Source organism: Electrophorus electricus, chromosome 3 (assembly GCF_041902795.1).
Source record: "Electrophorus electricus isolate QZ-2024a chromosome 3, ASM4190279v1, whole genome shotgun sequence".
Taxonomy (NCBI): Eukaryota; Metazoa; Chordata; class Actinopteri; order Gymnotiformes; family Gymnotidae; genus Electrophorus; species Electrophorus electricus.
The window spans coordinates 13168335-13189647 of NC_137499.1; the positions used below are offsets into that span (position 1 = coordinate 13168335).

Below are 21313 nucleotides of genomic sequence, written 5' to 3' on the forward strand. Positions count from 1 at the left end.
CACTTTCTGGGAGCCTCTTATGTCCCTGAAGAAACTGGATTCTTTTAAGGATTTGTGTTCCTTCCTGTCTTGGGTTCTAGGGCTTGGAGGATTATGGGAGTGGTTTGGAGGCGCAGATACAAAGTAGTAGGGTAAACCTTTAACATTGCATTATTTTCATCATATATTAATTACTTAATTCAGTTATTAACATAATGAGCAAACAGCGGTTTAAAGATGTCAAATAATGACGACCAGCCAGTCAAAATGAGTCATCTTACAGAAACAGAAGCAACTTTAAGTGTGAATTTATTTCAGAGTCCTTCCTCCTTTTTTGAACCCCTGCCTCCACCCCCTGTTTCATCGTCCACCCGGTCCCGTCTGGATACCGATGACACGGCGAGAGAAACAGGTCCGTTCACTTAAGCTGTGCTATAAGACATAGTCAGCCATATAATGCTATAAGCCATTTGGTTTCCTTTATTTTCTCTATGTTATGCACCATAGTCTGTCTGATTTGGTTTAGGTTATTTTGGCTGTGTTATGCACCATAGTCTGTCTGATTTGGTTTAGGTTATTTTGGCTGTGTTATGCACCATAGTCTGTCTGATTTGGCTTTAAGGTTTATATAATTGTAGAAATTATTTTTCTTCAGAATTTGTTGTTACAGAGACAATACTACATTCAATACCTCTGATAAATACTCAAGGAGGAAAAAGTTAATATTAATATCTTGGATTAATCAGGTAGTATAGGGTCTAGATTAGACTGCTGGCTAAAATTGAGGATTATATGTAAAGATACTGCCCTCTTGTGGGCAGTAGCTGTACTTCTACTATATGCCACATGCTATATCCCTATAGTAATCAGAAGGTTGCTGGTTCAAACCCCACCACTGCCAAAGTGCCATGGTTGGGCCCCTGAACAAGTCTTTTACCATTTAACTGCTTGAATTGTATTCAGTCATAACTGTAAGTCTTTTTGTATAAAAGAGTCAGCTAAATGTCATAAATGTAAATGTATATATGTATCATTAGTGTATGAACCTTTAAGTTGACAACAGTCATGTCAAATTGTTTGATGGCTGTTATCTATTCAATCTCATTTATATTTGGGTGATACTGGTGATTTTTACAGCACAATAAAGAGAAAAATTCCTTTATAGTGAAGCTATAGTGAAGCTGCTTTCACTTTATGATTTCACTTAGGAGACGAGGATGACCAGATCTTAGTGGCATCCAGAACTATTCAAGGGAGTAAAGGTAATGCTCATGTATGCGGTCGCGTCCTGCATAATATGTATCACATTGTGTGTACTACACACGGTGTCTGCAGTTGAGTTAGACCTTGAGTGCACCCTTACGCTCCTCGTTGCACCTGTTCTTATGGGAATCTGTTTACATGTGCATAAGGCTTTACTTAAAGATGACATAAGTAACTACCTTCAAGAACACTCTGGCTTTAAGAACTCTCTGGCTTGTATGTGGGTTTGTCTGGCAGAGCTTAGCAACAACTTCACAATCGATCACAACAGTTTTAATGTGTCTGTCTATGCTCTGCACTGCATGTTGATCTGAGCTTCAAATGCCTGGTGAGGTGCGTTATGCATGAAAGGGTGATAAGGGCATTGTAATTCAAGCCTCACGCCTGTGGGGTGGTGAGTGTTGGGTCGTGCCGATCTTTACGCTGAAAGAATTGCGTTTCCTCCAGGTGATAAAGGAGAGAAGGGAGATATGGGGACTCTTGGTGACAGGGGCGCAGTGGGGTCAAAAGGCGAATCTGGAGACCCAGACCAGTCATCTCCCACTAAGGGTGGACTCCACAGAGAGAAGGTACACAATGTGTCGTCAGTGTTGACGCTGTCCACGTGGCGCTATATGCCACCTGGCGCTATATGCCACCTGGACTCTGTTTATGCTGCCTTTTGTTTTGTAGCCAGCGCCATCTGCTTTTTTAAAAAAAAAATTTAAATTAAATAATTTATTTTTTGGTTAGCTCAGTTCAGGTGTTTCCTGCCTCTGCCTCAATTAGTCTATGCATAAAAACCCAGTGTGTTCTTTTCCTTGTTGTTGGTTGTTGGTAGTGTTGTTTGGTCATGTTTCTGTTTCGTTGTCTTTCATCATTCAAATAATTCCCAGGTTGCAATTGTATACTGCCTCAGTGTCTCACCTAGGCCATGATACAGGCTCACTCTGTGTACTGACTGGAAAACGTTTACAGTGCCAAACATTTACCTTGGGGGTATTCCAGAAAGTGGGTTTCACAAAACATAACCTTGAACTTTAAGTTGAACTAAGCTATTGGTTCTACATGCATTTACTACTGAAAACGCAATTGGAATTTGGGTCTATGCTATAAGAAATAAAAGACTGATAGTAAAATTCATAGTGTTAAACTCGCCAAGCCGCATGTATGTTAAAAGTCTGGTTAATTAAATTTATACGGACAATTTGTTGACTTTGATGGGTTTATACCTAGGAAAACATCTGAGTAAGCTGAATGGTCTGCGTTTTTAACAGACCAACACCAAGGTCAGAAGGACATGCCTGTGTAATATTCAGCACCCTCTAGAACATCTAAAGTAGCAAAAAAACTATTAAAAGTAAAGCGAATCCTGATGCGTAGCCTATAGTTGTAGTTAAAGCGAGGGAGAACCAATGATTCTGTCGTCTGGCATGTGAAATGCGCCGGTGAGGAAGAACGTTCAAAAGGTCGATAAGTGTAAAGGGCAAAAGGTACTTAAGTGAAAAAAAAAATGTCATCACTGTAATAAATCATTTGAGTTGCAACATTAATTAAATCCTCTAGGCACAATTCTAGCAACGTTTGCATTCCAATTCCAACATTCTGCCAGTATTCTGACGTTTATCTCTTGTTTATCTTCAGTAAACCTGCTATATAGCAGGTTAGCTTCACAGTGTTGCCATAGCAACTAACCTAAATTTATTCTGAGCCCAGTTTTTGGAACAGAAAGCCTTGAGTTTCCACAAACCCCGAGTTAACAGAGCCGGGTCAGTTAACTGATTCGGGTTAGTTGCTAAACTCACTTTCTGAAATAGCCCCCTGGCCCACAATTATGTTTAATATCTACAACATCCCTCCCAAGCCAACAGGCAAATTTAATTAGTTAAATCATCTGGGTTATGCAAAATCATGGAAAGACTTTTATTTTGTAAAACGACTACTTCTGTATAGGAGCCCATCCAGTGTCATGTCTTTTATCATTGTAATTAGTTATTCACGTCTGTCTTGTGTCCTCAGGGTGACGGAGGAGAGAACGGAATGAAGGCATGTACCTTTTAATTATAATGCTTTAAATTATATGTAATTAAATGTAAGTATATCAAAGATTTACTGAACTTTATGAATGTTCTTTCTGTACCTGTGGGTATTACAATCAGATAACACAATGCCCGCTGTCCTGCAGGGAAGTCCTGGTTCAGGGTATCCTGGCTCCAAAGGCGATCCTGGCCCACCTGGGCCACCCGGACCACCAGGGCCACCCGGGCCTGTTGCAGAGGTGATCCACCCTGGGGAAGGAAAGGTGATTGAGAGGCTGGTGGGACCTCTAGGTCCAGCTGGTCCAGACGGACCTCCAGGTGCACCGGGTCCTTCCGGACCTAAGGGGGACAGAGTGAGTGGCCTGTAATTCCTTTTAACGGTTAAAAATTATACACACCATATGGCCAAAAGTATGTGGACACCCTGACTAACTACTGAGTTCAGTTTCAACCACACCCATTGCTAACTGGTGTATAATATCAAACAGTGGCAGTAGAATGGATTGTACTGAAGAGCTCTGTGACTTGTGTCACAGGATGCCACCTTTGTTTACAAGTCACGTCATGAAACTTCTACCCTGCCAGATCTGCCTCAGTCAGCTTTAAATGCTGTTTTGTGAAAGTGAAGGGTCTAGGAACCGCACAAGCTCACAGAGCAGGGCCAGCACATACTGAAGTGTGTAATGTCAAAATGGCCTGTACTCTGTACATCACTCACTACAGAGTTCCAAACTTCCAAACATGCAGATATTGCTGCATGTAGTGGTGGGCCTAAATATATTAATGCCAGGGGTTTTGGAAGGGGATATCCAACAGGTATAATGGCCAGGTGTCCACATAGGTGTCCATTTTGCCTTATAGTGTACATCCTTGGCTACTATATAATAAATATAATGAATTCCTGTTATTCTTATTATATTAAATAATTTTAAATAATGTGGAGAACTGTAAATGGAATTGCAGCATATCTAGTACCTTTTAGTAGTTTTACAAACCTTTTCTCTGTTATTTTGTGTAACAGGGTGATCCTGGAGAAGATGGCAAACAGGTAAGACATTCATGGCATGTATCTGATGCTTTTATCCAAAGCAACTTACAGTTATGACTGAAAACAACTTGAGGCTTAACGGCCTTGCTCAGGGGCCCAACTGTGGCAACTTGGCCGTGGTGGGTCAAGTGCCTTAACCACTAAGCTACCACAACTAATGAATTAATCAGTTTCTCTTGTTTATATTTAGGGGCCTGAAGGACCTCCTGGATTTCCTGGTATACCTGGTATCCCTGGACCAAAAGGACACAAGGTAGCTGTTTAGGAAAATATTAAATTACTAAATTGGATATTATCCTCCACGTAATACAAACATGCGTCAGCGTCACAGAATAGATGGGTCATGAGACAGAACAGGTCTTGGCAGGTATCTGATCATTCTCTGTCTTCTGCAGGGAGAGAACGGAGAAGGCAGTCCAGGACCTAGAGGCCCTCCTGGACCTCCTGGACCCCCTGGGCCCACTCACTTAGACCGGGCAGTAAGTAACAGCGATTACAATACCGTGTTTCGGTTGACACCACCCATTTGCTTTGATGTACGATGCTCAACATAAATTACATGACAGTCGTTTATCTCCTATACAGACATTTCTTGACATGGAGGGCTCTGGTTTTCATGACATGGAGAAGTGGCAGGTATGTGTCTTACAGGATCACCTCCCAGCCTTAAACTGAGCTTTACAACTGATTTTTGTTGTGAGTAACTGGCATATGTTGGACTGGTCCCTGGGCTATTTTCTCAGGGTGTTCGTGGTCCTCCTGGCCCACCTGGACCGCGCGGTCCTCCTGGCCCTTCAATGCCTCTCATTTTAGACGGAGTAGAGGGACCTGTAAGATTTGGTTCCCCTGGGCCTCCTGGTAAAGATGGACTCCCTGGACAGCCTGTATGTTTCGCTCTAACCATATAGTATTTTATTTCGAGATTCCAAGCTTTTAATAAGTGACTAGGTGAATGCTATTACATCTGTTATATTCTTTTTTTTTTTTTTCCTAATATAGGGGACACCAGGTTTACCTGGAAGTCCTGGTGCTCCTGGCCCACCAGGACTGCCTGGATCTAAGGTAAAGGATGTAATAAATGTTCTTTTATATCGTTTCAAATGTCATGCTGTCCATCTTAACATGTTTCCCTGTATCTCGTAGGGAGACTGTGGTGAACTGGGTTCTCCTGGGGAATCTGGAGAGAAGGTAAAACACAGCAATTAACGCTATGGCTCTTCACGACCGTAGGCAATCCTACAGATATAATGAAATTTACATTTTAGAATTTGAACCAGACATAAATTTACCAATGCATCCATACTGACATCCTATTGGTGTAGATTTAGTGTTAGTATTTTAAGTTGGTAGGACAGAGTGTGTACACACTAGTGACTGTGTAGGGAATGATGTTTTTAAAAGGCTGGACAAAAAAGTTGTTTATGCTACTTAGTTGCTTCTGTTAGCATGAATATGTATGCTTGGGAGTTAGGATACTAAAGAAACTCTAATCTAATATTGATAACCATACTAAGTCTGTAAGGATGTGGAAACATTATCAAGCCCAGCCCAAAGTATAATCCCTGCAGGACTAATTTTGAATCGTAACTCCGATGGGTGCACTCTTCTCATCTTAGGGAGTTGATCTTGTGCTGAGACTCCAAGACATTTCTTTATGCTTTTCTTGTTCTAGCATGACTCCATCTTTCCCCCTTTTCTCTCTCTCCTGGTTCTATAACCTCTGGGGCACTAGTGAGGTATCTGGTGCTACATGCTAATTACGGCATCTTGCCTTGTGTTTGATCTTTGAAAATAAAAGTCACAGTGGACTGATATATTAATAAAAATTAACTTTTATTAAAGAGTGCTTAATGCTTAAAGATGCCTAAAGTATTAGTGGTGTTGAAAAAAAGCATCACTACTACATATTGGTACTAAGAAAGCCTCAAACATAACACTACAATTGAAATTAGCATTTTAGCAATTATCATAAAGGTTAAATTAGGATTTCATTATGATCGTAGAATACTTCTGAAAGGTTTGTGGTGAGTTTGAAGTATTAGACATGTACCATTACCATTACTAGAGTATTTTAGCTTCTACTGACTGACACATGTATTTCATCACCAAACATATCTGCTTTATTCTTAATCGTATTCAAACTTCAAAGTCTCTGTCATTATGTCAACAATTATGAACTCTATGCATTATAATATAAAATAAAAAAATATTCTAAAAGTTCCAGCATTATCTAGCTCCAGCAGAATGTTAAAAACAAATCACCCACTATGGGGGGCAGTTTAGTCATACCTGAATATTGAGGAGTGAACTGACCCTCTTGATGGTCATTGTGGTTGTGACCCTAAACTAAAATCCCCATGTTTACCCATATCTCTGACTTTTACTAAACTAGTGCATATTTGTTATCTGACAACATCAGATCAGTAAATCTTAAGCACAGACAAATTCATAAGCCCAGACTGCCTCTTTTGACGGTATACATTATAGACAGTGGCTAGCTAGCCTGCCCCTTTTATTTAACCTCTTCCAGTGAGTCAGATGTTACCATGACAATCGCGGAATAATAAGATCATGCAGAACCATAAAAGTTGTGCTGTCAGAACAATGAGCCAACATGGAGCAGTTTGACCAAAAATGTTTTTTATTTATTTATTTTTTAAAAATTTTATTTTGTTGCATACTATTATTTTGGCTGCTGTTTAGTTTTATTTATGAATTCCAAATAGTTAATTTTAAAAAATTTATATAAAACCATAATCTGATTTTCTCTGATGGTCTTTACTAAGTCATTTAGGACTAAGCTATATGCAATTAGCCTAGCTATTTTAAAATGAAATGGCTTTCTGACAAAATAAATACAATAGATTAGTAGCTAAAGCCTTTGTTGTCTAGTAGGCTATTGCACTCTGTTAGATTAATTAATAAATATTTGTGTGTGTGTGTGTGTGTGTGTGTGTGTGTGTGCACATACACTGCAGATCAAAAATAGAGAACAACACACAATTTCCTAAATGTCAAGGTCACTGTGTAATCCTATGTGAATTTATCCTAACAGGAGTAAAAAGCAGTATTTTAAGCTTATTTCATGAGTTGTATATATTCTAAAGCACAGTATAAAAAACTTAAATGAGATAACTGAAAAAGAACACTGATCAAATTTAGAGAACACTTTCAGATAGCTGCAAGTTATTCATGTTAATCTGGCACCTGGTGCTAATTTTCTTAATTATCTGACAAACCCTATTTAGCTGGCAGCCTAACTTTCCAGTTTTCAGTTTTCAGTCCAGTTTGACTTTGCAAGATGGTTAGCCGTTCCAAAGTGACTGAAACCCTCCGGCAGCAGGTTGTCCAGATGAAGGCAAAAGGGATGACCCTATCAGCCATAGCAAGAGACGTTTATCATTCCAAGTCTGTGATTTCTAGAATATTGCATCTTTACAACATCACAAACTCATTCAAGTCCCCCAAGAAGGCTGGTCGCCCACGAAAGACAAATGCAAGAGAGGACAGGATAATGCGGAGAATGTCCATGGGTAATCGGTTCAACACTGCAGCTGGAATTGCTAGCCGGTTCAGCACTGAACAGGATAAGGATCTGTCTCGTCATACAGTGTCTTGACATTTAAGAGCATTTGGACTGAAAGCCCACTCTACAGTGACAAAAGCTCTCATTAGCAGAAAGAATCAAAAGGCTAGACTATCCTTTGCTGAGGAGCATGTTGTGTGGACAGAGGAGAAGTGGTCCAGAGTTCACTTTAGTGATGAAAGCAAGATTAATTTATTTGAGTCTGATGGGAAACATTGTCGACAAACTGGGGAAAGTCTGAACCCAAAGTCTGTAAGGAAGTCAGTGAAAGGTGGAGGAGAAAGTGTCATGGTTTGGGGAATGTTTTCGGCAGCAGGAGTTGGACCTCTCATACAGCTACATGGCAGAGTGAATGCAAGTGTGTATCAGAACCTTCAACAACACGTGGCTCCTTCCTTGCGTTCATCACTCAATCAGCAATTTTCATGCAGGACAATGTTCCCCGTCACACAGCATAACGGGTAAAGCAGTTCCTTGAAACTGAAAACATTGAAACAATGAAATGGCCAGCTCAGAGTCCTCATCTAAACCCAATAGAAAACCTCTGGAAAGTCCTTGGTGACAAAGTTATGGCCAAGAAACCCACAACAGTCCTGAGCTGTGGAAGAGATTGCAAGAAGAGTGGACCAAAATCACACCAGAGCAGTGTGAGGGACTAGTGATGTCCTATAGCCGCAGATGTGCTGAAGTCATTCAAAGCAACGGCCTGTACACTTCCTACTGATTGGTGACTGTAACCTTCAAAAAATTTAGTTGTAATCTTTCTCTGTGCTAAAGTCATTGCTATCGTCATTTTCTAATCATTGTGTTTTCTGCAAAATAAAGATTTTATGTTGAAATACCTTGGTTATTTTGTAAAACACTGTTCTAGTGGCATGGTATACCCCTAACAAAAAATTCTTCAAATGTTGACCAATGAAGATTACATTATTTCTGAAAAAATCAAGTGTTCATCAATTGTTCTCCTGTGTGTGTGTGTGTGTGTGTGTATGAGACAGACAGATTTAAAATTGTAGTGAAGTACACAGAGAAACATTATAAATGGTATAAATAAGAATGTTAAATTCAAATGGTCAAAATGACCATTGTAGGAAGTGTGGAATTTGGGCCATATGTGTTAAGTATGCCACTGCCATGCACAGTGTGCATTGCATTCGAGCCCATTACTGCCATGCATAGTGTGTGCTATGATACATTATAGCTCACTACTGCCATGTGTGTTACATTACATTAGAGCCCATTACGTCCATACACTGCGTAATACACATTTTCCTAATATATATATATAAAAGACATGATGACCCTGAATGATGCATGTGTTTGCTTAGCACTGTGTTAACCCACATGCTACCAGACACAAACAAAGACCATCAGCCTTTAATCATGTCATTCTCATTCTCATGACAGAACAGAAAAAAAAAAACTTTTTTTCAAAGTAATTCAGAGTGTTTCACCGCCCTTGTTTTGAGACACTCCTGCACAGTTTAGCATTTCCTCTGTGTTTCCCCTGTAGGGTCCAGAAGGCACTGCAGGGCTACAAGGAGATCCAGGACAGGTGGGCCGGGCAGGTCTACCTGGACCTATGGGCCCCAGGGGACCTCAAGGGCCTCCTGGACCTCCTGGACCCCCTGGACCCATCATCAGAGTTAATAAAAGTGTGAGTTAATAAAAAACTGCCTTTTAATATACATATGAAGGTTCAGTAATTTTATTTTTATTTTGGCATATTAAAAGTGCTTTTCAGAGAGGCCTCCATAACTGTCCACTGTGTGTGTGTGTGTGTGTGTGTGTGTGTTCAGAGTGGAGAGGAGTCTGAACTTGTTATTCAGTATGCTCCTGGTGTGATGGGGCCTCAGGGCCCACAGGTAACTTATTTGAGTTATATAATTCTCCTTCACCTTGGAAGTGACATCATTATAATTACTTTGTAATTACCTCTCCAGGGTCCACAAGGAATTCCTGGATTGCCGGTGAGTTGCACGGCACATGAGTATGAATGCAAATAAAACCACTATAAACACAACACTGTCTTGTCATCTCCAACTTTCAGGGTGTGACAGGCTTACCTGGAACCCCAGGTGAGAAAGGCAGGGAGGGTCCCGAAGGTCAAAGTGGAATTCCTGGACTCGATGGCTTCCAAGGACCACCAGTGGGTTACATTATTCACAGATCTGTCTCTGCACTGAGCATACCAATTAGCCTGATAAGTCATTGCAACATAATAATTACATAAGAAGATTTTCTTGCTCCTGTCTCAATCATATTGCAGGGACAACCAGGCAAAAAAGGGGTGAAAGGTGACCGGGTAAGTGATCACTGCTTTATTATCATGGTCCATAATGAATCTGGGGCATTCTGATTTAAGCAGCTCTCTGAATTTGTATGTGTGTTTTAGGGTGAGCCTGGCCAACCTGGAGGTCCCCCTGGGGCCCCAGGACTTCCTGGCCCTCCAGGACCTGTGATCTACAGCACTGTAAGTTTAGACATTTTCATGGATCATGGCTGTCACTTCCAAATATTTCAAAGCAACCTATACCTGTTTTTCACTTTCTTTGTTTTTTCATGGAACATTTTTGTGTTTCCTACACTCTTGTGTTTCCCACACTCTGGAACTGTAAGTGTTCCCAACATGCTTTTAAGCTTTTATTGTGCTTATTGCTACCAAACTTCTACCAACAATTTAGAGTCAGGTTTCTCCACGGACTGGAAGTTAACCCTCACCTGCCTATTTCAAGAGATAATGCAGACGATAATGCCGTTTCTAGTGTTATGAGTTAAACAGGTTTAGTCTATTAGGTAACTGCCAAAATACTGGTTTGCCATTGCATGAGGGATATATGGATGAGGAGAAGGCCTTGAGCCACAATCAGACAAGCAACTAGTCATCCAGTGCCTCCATCATCGTCAAATGATGCCTCCTTTTAAAACTAGAAATTGATGTAATAAAGAGAAATTGCCATTGTCTTAATTACAGCAACTACTGCTACTATACTTGCAAAGAAAAGCCAGATTTCACAAGAACACCAAAGTGGACAAAGCACACATTGTGTGACCCAACTTGCAGAAGTTGGTCGTGACTTAAACAACTACTGTCAGCCAACACTGTATGTGCCCTCAACTTAATGGCAAACTACCCTCAGACAGTATGCTGCCATAACCACAATGGTACAACTGGAACCAACAAACTGCTGCTGCATTAGTCATAGATAGAAGATAGAAAATACAAACATCAGGCCCACACCGCTGTGCCTCTTGGAAGCAAAGGCTGGAAACCAAGATAAAGCCAATGTGGATGGAAGTCAGCAAGCCTATAGACCTCCAGAAGGGCATAAAGATCAAAGACGGTGCCTGGCTATGGAAGAGATAAATAGTTATGTATGGCCTGAAGTCTGCTAAACAAAGGCTAATAGCACTGGTATCAAGACTACAGAGATACACAAAAGAAGGAGTGACCAAAAGAGTGAATGCCCACTTCTCCATAGAACCAAAGTATCCCCTCATTTACTGAGCAACAGAACCCTGACTGTGGATCAAACCAGAACAGAAACAGTGCTGGAAGAGCATGTGGGAAAATGAAGTAACACATTACACCAGTGCTCAGTGGTTAAGAGATCACAAAGCAGAGCACCAAAATGGTAACAACACCAGAGGCTCACAGCACCACCTTCTAACAGACAATGTTGTCCAGCAAGACTCCAAACCCAGACAGACCAACCTAAGTGTTGTGTGCTCTGATTCTAAGAAAGTATATGATTCAGTGTTGCACACCTTGATACTTGACTGCCTAGCCCCTTCAGTAGGGTCAGTTAGGGTGCACTCAGACTTTGCTTCGATTAAAACAAACCCTGGTATGACTCCTTTGTTCTATAAACACACATCATAGATTTATGTATCATTTTTCATTTTAGGATGGCAGAGCAGATGGAATCCATGGACTAAAGGCAAACATTAATAATGATGCTTTTTTCATCTTTAATCAATATACATTTTTGTGCAATCATATATTGGTGGATTATTGTAATAGTGAATGGTACTATGTAAGGTTAACTATGCCATGCGTATAAAATGTATACTGTATCCTTCCCAGGGTGAGCCTGGTGATCCAGGGCAAGCAGGATTGCCTGTAAGTTTTGATTTGGACTGAACATATTTGTAGTGACTGTTCTAAAATAACAATTTAGCGGGTTCTGCTAGGGTCCAAATTAAGTCTCTACAATTTAGCTGTAGCTTGGTGTTATTTGTCAGAGCTCAGGATAATAGTTTGGCAGGTTAGGGATGTAGCCACAGTGACACAAATGCACAAAGGACCACACTCTGGTATGTAGCAAATGTGTGATCTCCAGTAAGAAACCTTTTCATTTGAATATCATCAAGATACCATAGTAGAGTCAGTCAGTCCACAACAGGTCCCAACCACCAAATCAAGCACAAAGTGCCTTCATGCCACCACCATGATCAGTAGTCAGCACCTTGCCATTTCTCTTGGCAGTCAGGCAGTAGACCCAATCTTGGTCTCCAGGAGTATAGTCGTCACACCAGGTGGGAACTAGAGTCTAGCAGTGCTATTTTGGTGCAGATATTCAACATCAGCCTTCTCATACAGCTCAGGATCTTCCACAAGCCCAGATGCAGTTGGCAGTCCCAATCACTAATATCAGTGGATGAGTGCTATGTGGGAGGCCCAATCGAATCACTTCACTGTGCTGTTGCTCTGTACTTGCAAGTGCAATGGTGCTTGTCTTTTTCATCCTTAGCCACTAGCAAACCTCACCAATATACCCGTTCCCTGAAACTCTGGCCCTGGCACTGTACAACTCTGCAGGGGTCTGAAACATTTTTTTCCACTTGGTTCTCACTGATGGTAGTGATGCTGTCATTGGGGTCCACATTTGCCCTGCTCTACTTGATGACTAGTAGATTACTACTGAGGCAAAGTGGATTTCAGCATGTGTAGTGGTAAAGGGTCCCAAAATATCCAGCTCCATGTGATCCATGGAAGCTCCCATCAGCTGCTGTGTGCCTGCTGTGTGCCCCATCACAGTGTGTGCCTGGTGGGTCCATCCTTTCTCAGTAGTGCAGGGGTCACAGCAGAGGCTGTGCAACTCAATGTCCTGACAGTGCATTGGCCAGTAGAGTTTCCCCCAAAGCTAATTGGGTATATTAGTAACTTCCGCGTGCCCTCCAGAATGAACTGCAGGAGGTCTGTAACCTTCATTGATCACTGTCACTTTCAGCACAGAAGACAGTCTTGCAATGCAAGTGTGTTTAATTCATCTGGAGGAGCCACTTCACACACTCTGTTTGATTACAATTCTCCACATTCCTTTCCACCTAATCCAAGATAGGGTTGCTCGCAATTGCTGTGTTATGTAGCTCATGTCTGTCTCACTGGTTCACTTGAGCAATAGGATCAACCAGCACTGCAAATCCCTGCCTACCCCAGAATCCTGAAATGGTGAAGGCAGCAAGTCTGAGCTGGGGGCCTTTATACCTATATAATAATAAATAAGTGGCATCAAAACTATTTTAAGAATTAAGTAAGTGGTTTGCCAGCAGGACATTCAAACATAGCACTTGTGTCAAAGCTAATAAAACGTTTGCATCCGTTTTAAATAATATTCTCTTGAATAATAAATAGAAACTGATTAAAAATTAAATAACTCATAAATTAGATAAATGATCAAATAAAAAAAATTAGACACAGTGACTTATTAGGCTGTAGTTTCAGACACATGCCTACCTACTGTCTGCCTACATATAGACTATTAATTGTTTTCTATTTACATTTTCAATCAATTTAAACCAGTATTATGCTTTTCCAGGGTCCAGTTGGACCCAAAGGTGACCAAGGGATCCCAGGGTTACCAGGTGAATCTGTTAAGGTATATTATATATCTTAAACATACTTTAAATGGCAAAATTCATGTGAAGAAATCAAGTAAACCTGAACTTGAAGGCAGTGGTTTCTCTCTCACTTCCTGGATCCATTCTGTTTAGGGTCAGAAGGGTGAGCCAGGTCAGCTCCTTGGCCCATCTGGAAGTCCCATTTACATTGATGGATGGACTGGAAAACTGGTGATGTTCCCTCAAACCTTGACTAAGCATGCAGCATAAGATGTAGCATAAGGCAAAATAACCATGTTGGCATTTACAGTAGAATTTCTCATGGTAATTTTGCTTATTGATCTCTTTTTTACAAGGGTGAACCTGGACCTCCAGGACCAGTGGGACCTTCAGTATGTTTTGTCTATGCCATTTAAAAGAATATTACACACAAAAAAACTATATACACACTAAGAAAATAGTATTTATCCTGTATATTAATTACTTCACTTAATCATTTTATAATTAATTGTGTTGATAGTTCAGTCCAGTAGAAAACCATGATTTATTTTCTGTTGTTTCCATCCAGGGTCCACAAGGTCCTCCAGGGCCAATGGGAGAAATAGGAATACCAGGAAGACCGGTGAGTACATCAGCACATGAGCACTGCATTGTATTATTAGTGGATAATATTAAAATGTTTACCTTTAGTACCTTTTACTAAAGGTTTACCTACTACTACTGGTAATTCTAGGGTCGTCCAGGACTAAATGGAAATAAGGGAGAAAAAGGAGATTCAGGATTTGGACCAGGTGGACACAGATATGGATATCCGGTAATTATTGAGTAACTGCAGTATGTTCTCAGACAAACACTGGTATGTCACATCTTGTTAGAGCTGATAGGGATTTATGGTTGTTTTTAGGGACGCCCAGGTCCACCTGGACCTCCAGGCCCTCCTGGACCTCCAGGACCTGTAGTACCTGTGAGCAGGGTCAGTATGACTAACAACGTGATACTGCATAGACAGGAAAGTATCCTCTACTTGTGCAATTGGTTATACATGTTAGTGTTATACTGGAGCTGCATATATTTTGGTTGTATCCAAATGTTGCAAAATTAACTTAATAAGAGAAGAGCTGAACACTCTGTGACACTGTATTAAGACACCTTTTTTTTTTAGGGGTATGATGATTCCAGACTTCACTATGGTAGGTTTGACTGTCAAATTGGTCATCACATTAGGTGTACACATTCCAGCTGGGGATAATAGGAGTATTAAATATTTTTCTTACAGGCAGTAAAGGAGAGAAGGGTGAGAGAGGTGCTCCGGGCATACCGGGTTTGCCAGGTACAGGTTAAAAAACAACACAACACTGCAGCCCTGAGCTTTAAGCCTCTCATGAAAGTAGAGTGAGTTTTCCAGTTCTACTGCAGGCAGCTATATAAATACCAGGCTTTCCTAATAGTCCTGTCAAAATCTACTGACATGATTTTTTTTTCTTTTAAATGTCACAGGACTGACTAGCAGTTTTGACATTTATGCACTAAAGGTAAGTAGATGCCAACCAAACTGACTAATAAATCTTATATATATATACACACACTACTGACTAACGTTAACATGTTGTCGAAGAATGAATGGAAGGGTGAACAAGGCTCTAAGGGGCAGAAAGGAGAGCCAGGAGGTGGTCAGTACAGTCCCCATTATGGACCAGGAGAAGGTCGACTCGGAAGTCCAGGACCTCCGGTAAGACTTTGTGTGAACTGTCACATGACCTCACGCATGTCCAGTGAATAAAAGTTACCTTACCCGTCAGTTACACCTAAGGTTTGCTCTGCTAAATAGGGCCCTAGAGGAGAATCAGTTGCTGGACCTCCAGGGCCTCCAGGGCATCCTGGACCTCCAGGAATTGGTTATCCTGGTCGACCAGGAACTCCAGGTCCTGCTGGACCACCTGGACCACCGGGACCAGCAGGTCCAGGAGCACACAGACCTTCACAATGTGAGAAGCACAGAAACACATTGCTAATACTCTGGATTCTAGAAGTAATACATTTAGATTGTTCTAGTTATGCATACTGTATGTATATCATATACAACTGCCAATAACATTAGACTATTATAATCACAGTTCATAGTAACACATGTGTAATGTTTAGCAATCAATATCCCTGGACCTCCTGGACCTCCTGGTCTCCCTGGAATTCCTGGACAATCATTTGGGGTAAGTTAATTTCTCTTTACCATCTTATAAAAACTGGCCATAAATAAATATTTATATAAAGCTATTTAATCATTACCCGATACATAGGTTAAAGGTTTTTTAAATGAATTTAAAAACAAAAGATAAAAGATTATCATTACCTAACACTTGGCAGTGATTGTTAATATTTATATAATTGTATAGTGGTATTAATGATATACATTTTCTTGTATAACTGTGCATGATAGTTGTCATTTATAGTGTAGAGAAACCACAGCTCCACCCTGTGCCAGCTGATTTACAAATTAATCAAATTTTGAATGATAGAATTTACTGAATATAAAATATATTAGCAGTCAATAAACTATTAGATAGTTTCTTCATTTAGATAAAACTTTTTGGTTAATTAGTTAATGATCAAATTCCTATTTATTACGGATTTTATTATAGTGGTATTGTTTATTTCCCTGCACTTTCAGACTTTGTTCTTTAACCTCATTTTCATCACTTCAGGTCATGGTGATGAGGTCTTTTGACACAATGGCTACTGCAACTCGACACCATCCAGAAGGCACGTTAGTCTATGTCATAGACAACACGGACTTCTATGTCAGAGTGCGGGATGGTGTCCGGAAAGTCATGGTATGACACCACACTTCCAACAGTAGTATGATCGACTATTTCTGTGTCATTGTCTCCAAGCTGCATGTGTCCCACTTCACTGTGTTTTTATTGGACTATTTCAGCTGGGAGAATATACACCTTTCCCAAGCCCTGTGGTGAGTTTAAGACCAATATTTATTTTCTTGCATTAAACTTGTAGAATATGGTAGTTAATCCTGGACAGAAGTCTTTCCAGAGTGCAGCACATCCACGCCCCTCAGTCTTTGTATCCCTCTGGATCCCTCCATAGGACAGTGATATTGCTTTGTATCCCTCTGTATTCTTCTGTATCCCTCCATAGGACAATGATATAGCTTTGTATCCCTCTGTATCCCTCTATAGGACAGTCATATAGCAGTGGTGGAACCCCCGCCGGATGTGCTTTATTCTCCAGACTCCTCCGTTATAGCCCCTCCCCCAAGACTTTCCCCAGTGCCTGAAGGACAGCAGCCCGAGCTGCCTGATCCAGACCGCCACCCTCCATATGACCTACGATACTCCACCGATCTGAGACATCCTCTGCCAACAGACCCGCGACATTCAGATCCCCAGTACTCAGGCCCACGGTACTCAGACTCACGATACTTGGACCCTCGTTACCCTGCCCCAGCTGGTTCAGCTGAGCCTGAGCCCAGACACCAGCCCCACCAGCCTCATGGCAGACACGCATACCATTCAGGGTCACGATACTACGTCACACCAGTACACCGGCCCATAGCTCCAGAAGCCCGGGCACCCACCCACACACACTCCTCCGGCCCAGCGGTCAGTACCGTATCGTACCATTACTTCCTCTGCTTCCTCTCTGCTGAACAGACCTTGTGAGAGATTAGATATTTCATGGAAAAAAAAACATAAAAAAAGACAATTATTTGTATCAGAGTAAAGTAGAATTATAAAGTGGAAATATTATTGTTTTATTAGAAGAACATGTTTAATCATCTTATGCATTATTCCAGTAAAGTTTGCATTTCCCAAAATAATTTTCTGTCAAATGCACAATTTTCCAGGTACAGGTTACAAAACATTTTTTATATAAAATGGATATTTTAAAGCCTTGGAAATAATTATCTATAGAAGTACTTTTGCAAACATTGTGACCTTTGATTTTTTTTCTCTGTAGTTGCACCTCATCGCCCTCAACTCCCCTAAAAAGGGAGACATGCAGGGGATTCGAGGGGTCGATCACCAGTGCTTCCTCCAGGCTCAAGCTGCTGGGTTTAAAAGCACGTTCAGAGCCTTCCTCTCCTCTCAGCTCCAGGACCTCCACAGTATAGTGCACAGAAATGACCGCCATCACATCCCTGTTGTTAACTTGAAGGTGTTTGTCACCTCCATTCATCCAGACTAAAGTACATGTATTTATTATATACAGCTCCAGAAAAAAATGAGACTACAAAATTATGAGTTTCTCTAGTTTCTAATTGATGGGTTTGACCAGGCTGAGCAGTTTTGTTTTATTCTATAAACTACTTGCAACATTTCTTCCAAAGTCCAGATAAAAATATTTTATTTATTTTAGAGCATGCTTTTTAATGAAAATGACTAATGGTCAAAATAAAACAGTTACAGAAGCTTCAGACCACAAATAATGCAAAGAAAACAAGCTCATATTCATTTATAAACAACACAGTACTAATATTTCAACTTGGGATAAGTCAAGAAATCAATATTTGGTGGAATAACCCTGATTTTTAATCAGTTTTCAAGCCTCTTGGCATGTTTTTCACCAGTCCTTCACATTGCTGTTGGGTATCTTTACACCACTCCTGGCACAGAAATTCCAAGAGCTCGGCTTTGTTTAATGGCTTGTGACCATCCATCTTCCTCTTGATCAAATTCTAGAGGTTTTCAGTGGGGTTCAGGTCTGGAGATTGAGCTGGCCATGATAGGGTCTTGATCTGGTGGTTCCTCATCCACACTTTGATTGACCTGGCTGTGACAGAGCATTGGCCTGTTGGAAAAAAATTAAAAATCAGAGTTGGGGAACATTTGCAGAGCAGAAGGAAGCAAGTTTTCTTCCAGCACAGTTTTGTAAGTGGCTTGATTCATGTGTCCTTCACAAAGATAAATCTGCCCGATTCCAGCCTTGCTGAAACACCCCTAGACCATCACCGATCCTGCACCAAATTTTACAGTGGGTGCGAGACACTCTGGCTTGTAGGCCTCTCCAGGTCTCCGTCTAACCATTACATGACCAGGTGTTGGACAAAGCTGAAAATTGCACTCATCAGAGAAGACCTTACTCCAGTCCTCTACGGCATAATCTTTATGGTCTTTCACAAACTTCAGTCTGGCTCTTCTTTGTTTCTCATTGAAGAGGGGCTTTTTTCTAGCTTTGCACGAATTCAGCAATGCCTCCTGAACCGTCCTCGCTGTGCAACTCACCCCAGCTGTTGCATGCCATTCTTTTTGTAGGTCACTTGAAGTCATCTTACGGTTAAGTGACATTCGAATGAGGTGGCGCTCATCGCAGTCCGTAGAGTCGTTTTCACCCTCTGCCAGTCTGTAGCTGTTGTTGTCCCATGTGTTTGCTCCTTGACCTTGGTCTTATTAACTGTAGTCTTTGAAATTTTCAAGATAGAAGCAACCTAATGCTCACTGTATCCTTCTGCCAGAAAAGCTACAACTGAACCCTTCTTTTCCCCATTAATACCCTTGCTTTTTAACTCTTTTGGCATGGTCTGTAGCTGTATTTTGATTACATATACTTTTTGGGTAGCGCTAGCACTGCTTTTCCCATCTAGCTGGTTCTATAACAAGGGGATAGTGATGACAACAGCAGTGGTTTTTATACTGTTGCTCGTTAGAATAGGATTTTGTTAAGGTGATCACCTAAGTAGAATGAGGTGTGTCTGTGAAGGAATGCAACAAACACCTGAATGGAATGGCTCATGTAAGAAAAAATTGGAGTGGTCTCATTTTTTTCCAGAGCTCTGTGTGTGTGTGTGTGTGTGTGTGTGTGTGTGTGTGTATATATACACACACACACACAGTTATGTGCAAAATAATAGCAGTCTAACATCGCTAATGTATTTAATTACTGATTTTGGCAGAAAAGATAATATAACATGGGGAAAAAAATTCATGACTAGGTGCAGCCGAATAGTGGGCAACCAATAGAATCAACAGTCACGACAATGCATGCTGCTAATTGGGTGTCATTGACTCATTTAATGAACTGGCATGTTCAAATTAATAGCAGTGTGGAGTTCAATTAGTGAGGTCATTCATTCTATGAAGAAACAGGTCTCAATTATGGCCCTTATTTAAAGGAGGGCAGCAAATGTACCTGGTGGTTTTAGCCCTTGCTCAGTGAAGTAAAATGGGTCATTCCAGACTTTGTACCGAAAGAGAAAGAACTTTGATCAAGAAGTTGATTGGAGAGGTGAAAACATAAAGAAGTGCAGAAAATAATTGGCTGCTCAGCTAAAATGATCTCAAATGCTTTAAAATGGCAAACAAAACCAGAAACATGTGGTAGGAAAATAAATACTCCCACCCGCGTAGATCATAGAATAATAAGAATGGCAAAGAAGCATCCAATGATCAGCTCCAGGAAAATCAAAGAAGATCTTCAGTTACCTGTGAGTACTGCAACAATCAGAAGATACCTATGTGAAGCCAAACTATTTGCAAGAAATCCTCGTAAAGTACTATTGCTGAAAAAAAAGACGTGCTGAAAAGGTTACAGTTTGCCAAAGAACACACTGACTAGCCTAAAGAGAAGTGGCGCAACATTCTATTTTATTCTATTGTTCTTAAAGGCCCCAGACAGCTTGTGAGATGACCCATAAACACTGAATTCAAACCACAGTACACTGTGAAGACTGTAAAACATGCAGGTGCAAGCATAATGGTTTGGGGATGTTTCTCATACTTTGGAGTCTGTCCCATTTATAGCATATCAGGCACCACGGAGCAGTTTGAATATATCAAAATTCTGGAAGAGGTCATGTTGCTTTATGCTGAAGAAGAAATGCCCTTGAAATGGGTGTTTCAGCAGGACAATGACCCCAAACACACCAGCAAGCGAGCAACATCCTGGTTCCAGACCAACAAGGCTGATGTTATGTGAATACCCCAATCCGATTGTGAATTTGTGGAGTGACATCACAAATGCTGTTTTTGATGCAAAACCCAAGAATGCAGAAGAACTGTGGAATGTAGTCCAGTCAGCTTGGGCTGGAATATCTGTTTCCAGGTGTCAGATGTTCGTTGCCTCCATGCCACACAGATGTAAAGCAGTTATCAGAAATACAACTAAATATTAGTTCAGTGATCAACAGAAAAGCTAAATCTGTAAACAACTTTCAGTTTGTAAATGAAAATGAAGACAATGCAATTTTTTGGAACAGCCTATTATGCTTTTTCTTCATTTTCAGTTTAAAAATTCATATGTTGTTCATGTTTTCATTTGGAATTGAATGTGCAGTGCTCCCAGTGCCTTTGTGTATATAGAAATAAATGCTATTATGAGGATTTGAGCTTTTTCTCAGTTGTTTTAAACACACTGCTAATATTTTGCACATAACTGTATATAAATATTGAGTCACTGACATTTTCTATATCACTGATGTTTCTGTATCTTCTTCCTCCAGGATGAGGAGGTATTCAGCAACTGGGAGTCCATCTTTAATGCCTCAGACGGCCGGATGAGAGAGAACACACGGATCTACTCATTCGACGGCCGAGATGTCCTTGAAGACGACGCATGGCGAGTCTT

At 40.8% G+C, this 21313-nt stretch overlaps 1 protein-coding gene across 5 annotated transcripts in view; it reads left to right on the forward strand.

The window, feature by feature from the left end:
* col18a1b (collagen type XVIII alpha 1 chain b) overlaps positions 1 to 21313 on the forward strand; it is a 40929-nt gene that overhangs the window by 17491 nt on the left and 2125 nt on the right. For 3 of the 5 annotated variants that reach the window (XM_027020167.3, XM_027020163.3, XM_027020165.3), the window contains 38 exons: positions 81 to 131; positions 298 to 391; positions 1188 to 1241; positions 1690 to 1811; positions 3241 to 3267; positions 3407 to 3613; positions 4282 to 4308; positions 4499 to 4561; positions 4704 to 4787; positions 4894 to 4944; positions 5052 to 5192; positions 5308 to 5370; positions 5452 to 5496; positions 9408 to 9551; positions 9694 to 9759; positions 9838 to 9864; positions 9945 to 10043; positions 10164 to 10199; positions 10290 to 10367; positions 11803 to 11835; positions 11982 to 12017; positions 13717 to 13776; positions 13892 to 13969; positions 14095 to 14130; positions 14307 to 14360; positions 14472 to 14552; positions 14643 to 14711; positions 14901 to 14928; positions 15015 to 15068; positions 15236 to 15270; positions 15354 to 15467; positions 15567 to 15723; positions 15881 to 15945; positions 16438 to 16566; positions 16671 to 16703; positions 16930 to 17352; positions 17711 to 17908; positions 21189 to 21304. In XM_027020167.3, coding sequence (XP_026875968.2) covers positions 81 to 131; positions 298 to 391; positions 1188 to 1241; positions 1690 to 1811; positions 3241 to 3267; positions 3407 to 3613; positions 4282 to 4308; positions 4499 to 4561; positions 4704 to 4787; positions 4894 to 4944; positions 5052 to 5192; positions 5308 to 5370; positions 5452 to 5496; positions 9408 to 9551; positions 9694 to 9759; positions 9838 to 9864; positions 9945 to 10043; positions 10164 to 10199; positions 10290 to 10367; positions 11803 to 11835; positions 11982 to 12017; positions 13717 to 13776; positions 13892 to 13969; positions 14095 to 14130; positions 14307 to 14360; positions 14472 to 14552; positions 14643 to 14711; positions 14901 to 14928; positions 15015 to 15068; positions 15236 to 15270; positions 15354 to 15467; positions 15567 to 15723; positions 15881 to 15945; positions 16438 to 16566; positions 16671 to 16703; positions 16930 to 17352; positions 17711 to 17908; positions 21189 to 21304 — 3278 coding nt within the window. The remainder of the gene's footprint in view (positions 1 to 80; positions 132 to 297; positions 392 to 1187; positions 1242 to 1689; positions 1812 to 3240; positions 3268 to 3406; positions 3614 to 4281; positions 4309 to 4498; positions 4562 to 4703; positions 4788 to 4893; positions 4945 to 5051; positions 5193 to 5307; positions 5371 to 5451; positions 5497 to 9407; positions 9552 to 9693; positions 9760 to 9837; positions 9865 to 9944; positions 10044 to 10163; positions 10200 to 10289; positions 10368 to 11802; positions 11836 to 11981; positions 12018 to 13716; positions 13777 to 13891; positions 13970 to 14094; positions 14131 to 14306; positions 14361 to 14471; positions 14553 to 14642; positions 14712 to 14900; positions 14929 to 15014; positions 15069 to 15235; positions 15271 to 15353; positions 15468 to 15566; positions 15724 to 15880; positions 15946 to 16437; positions 16567 to 16670; positions 16704 to 16929; positions 17353 to 17710; positions 17909 to 21188; positions 21305 to 21313) is intronic. The other 2 variants (XM_027020164.3, XM_081710419.1) reach the window with 2 other exon arrangements.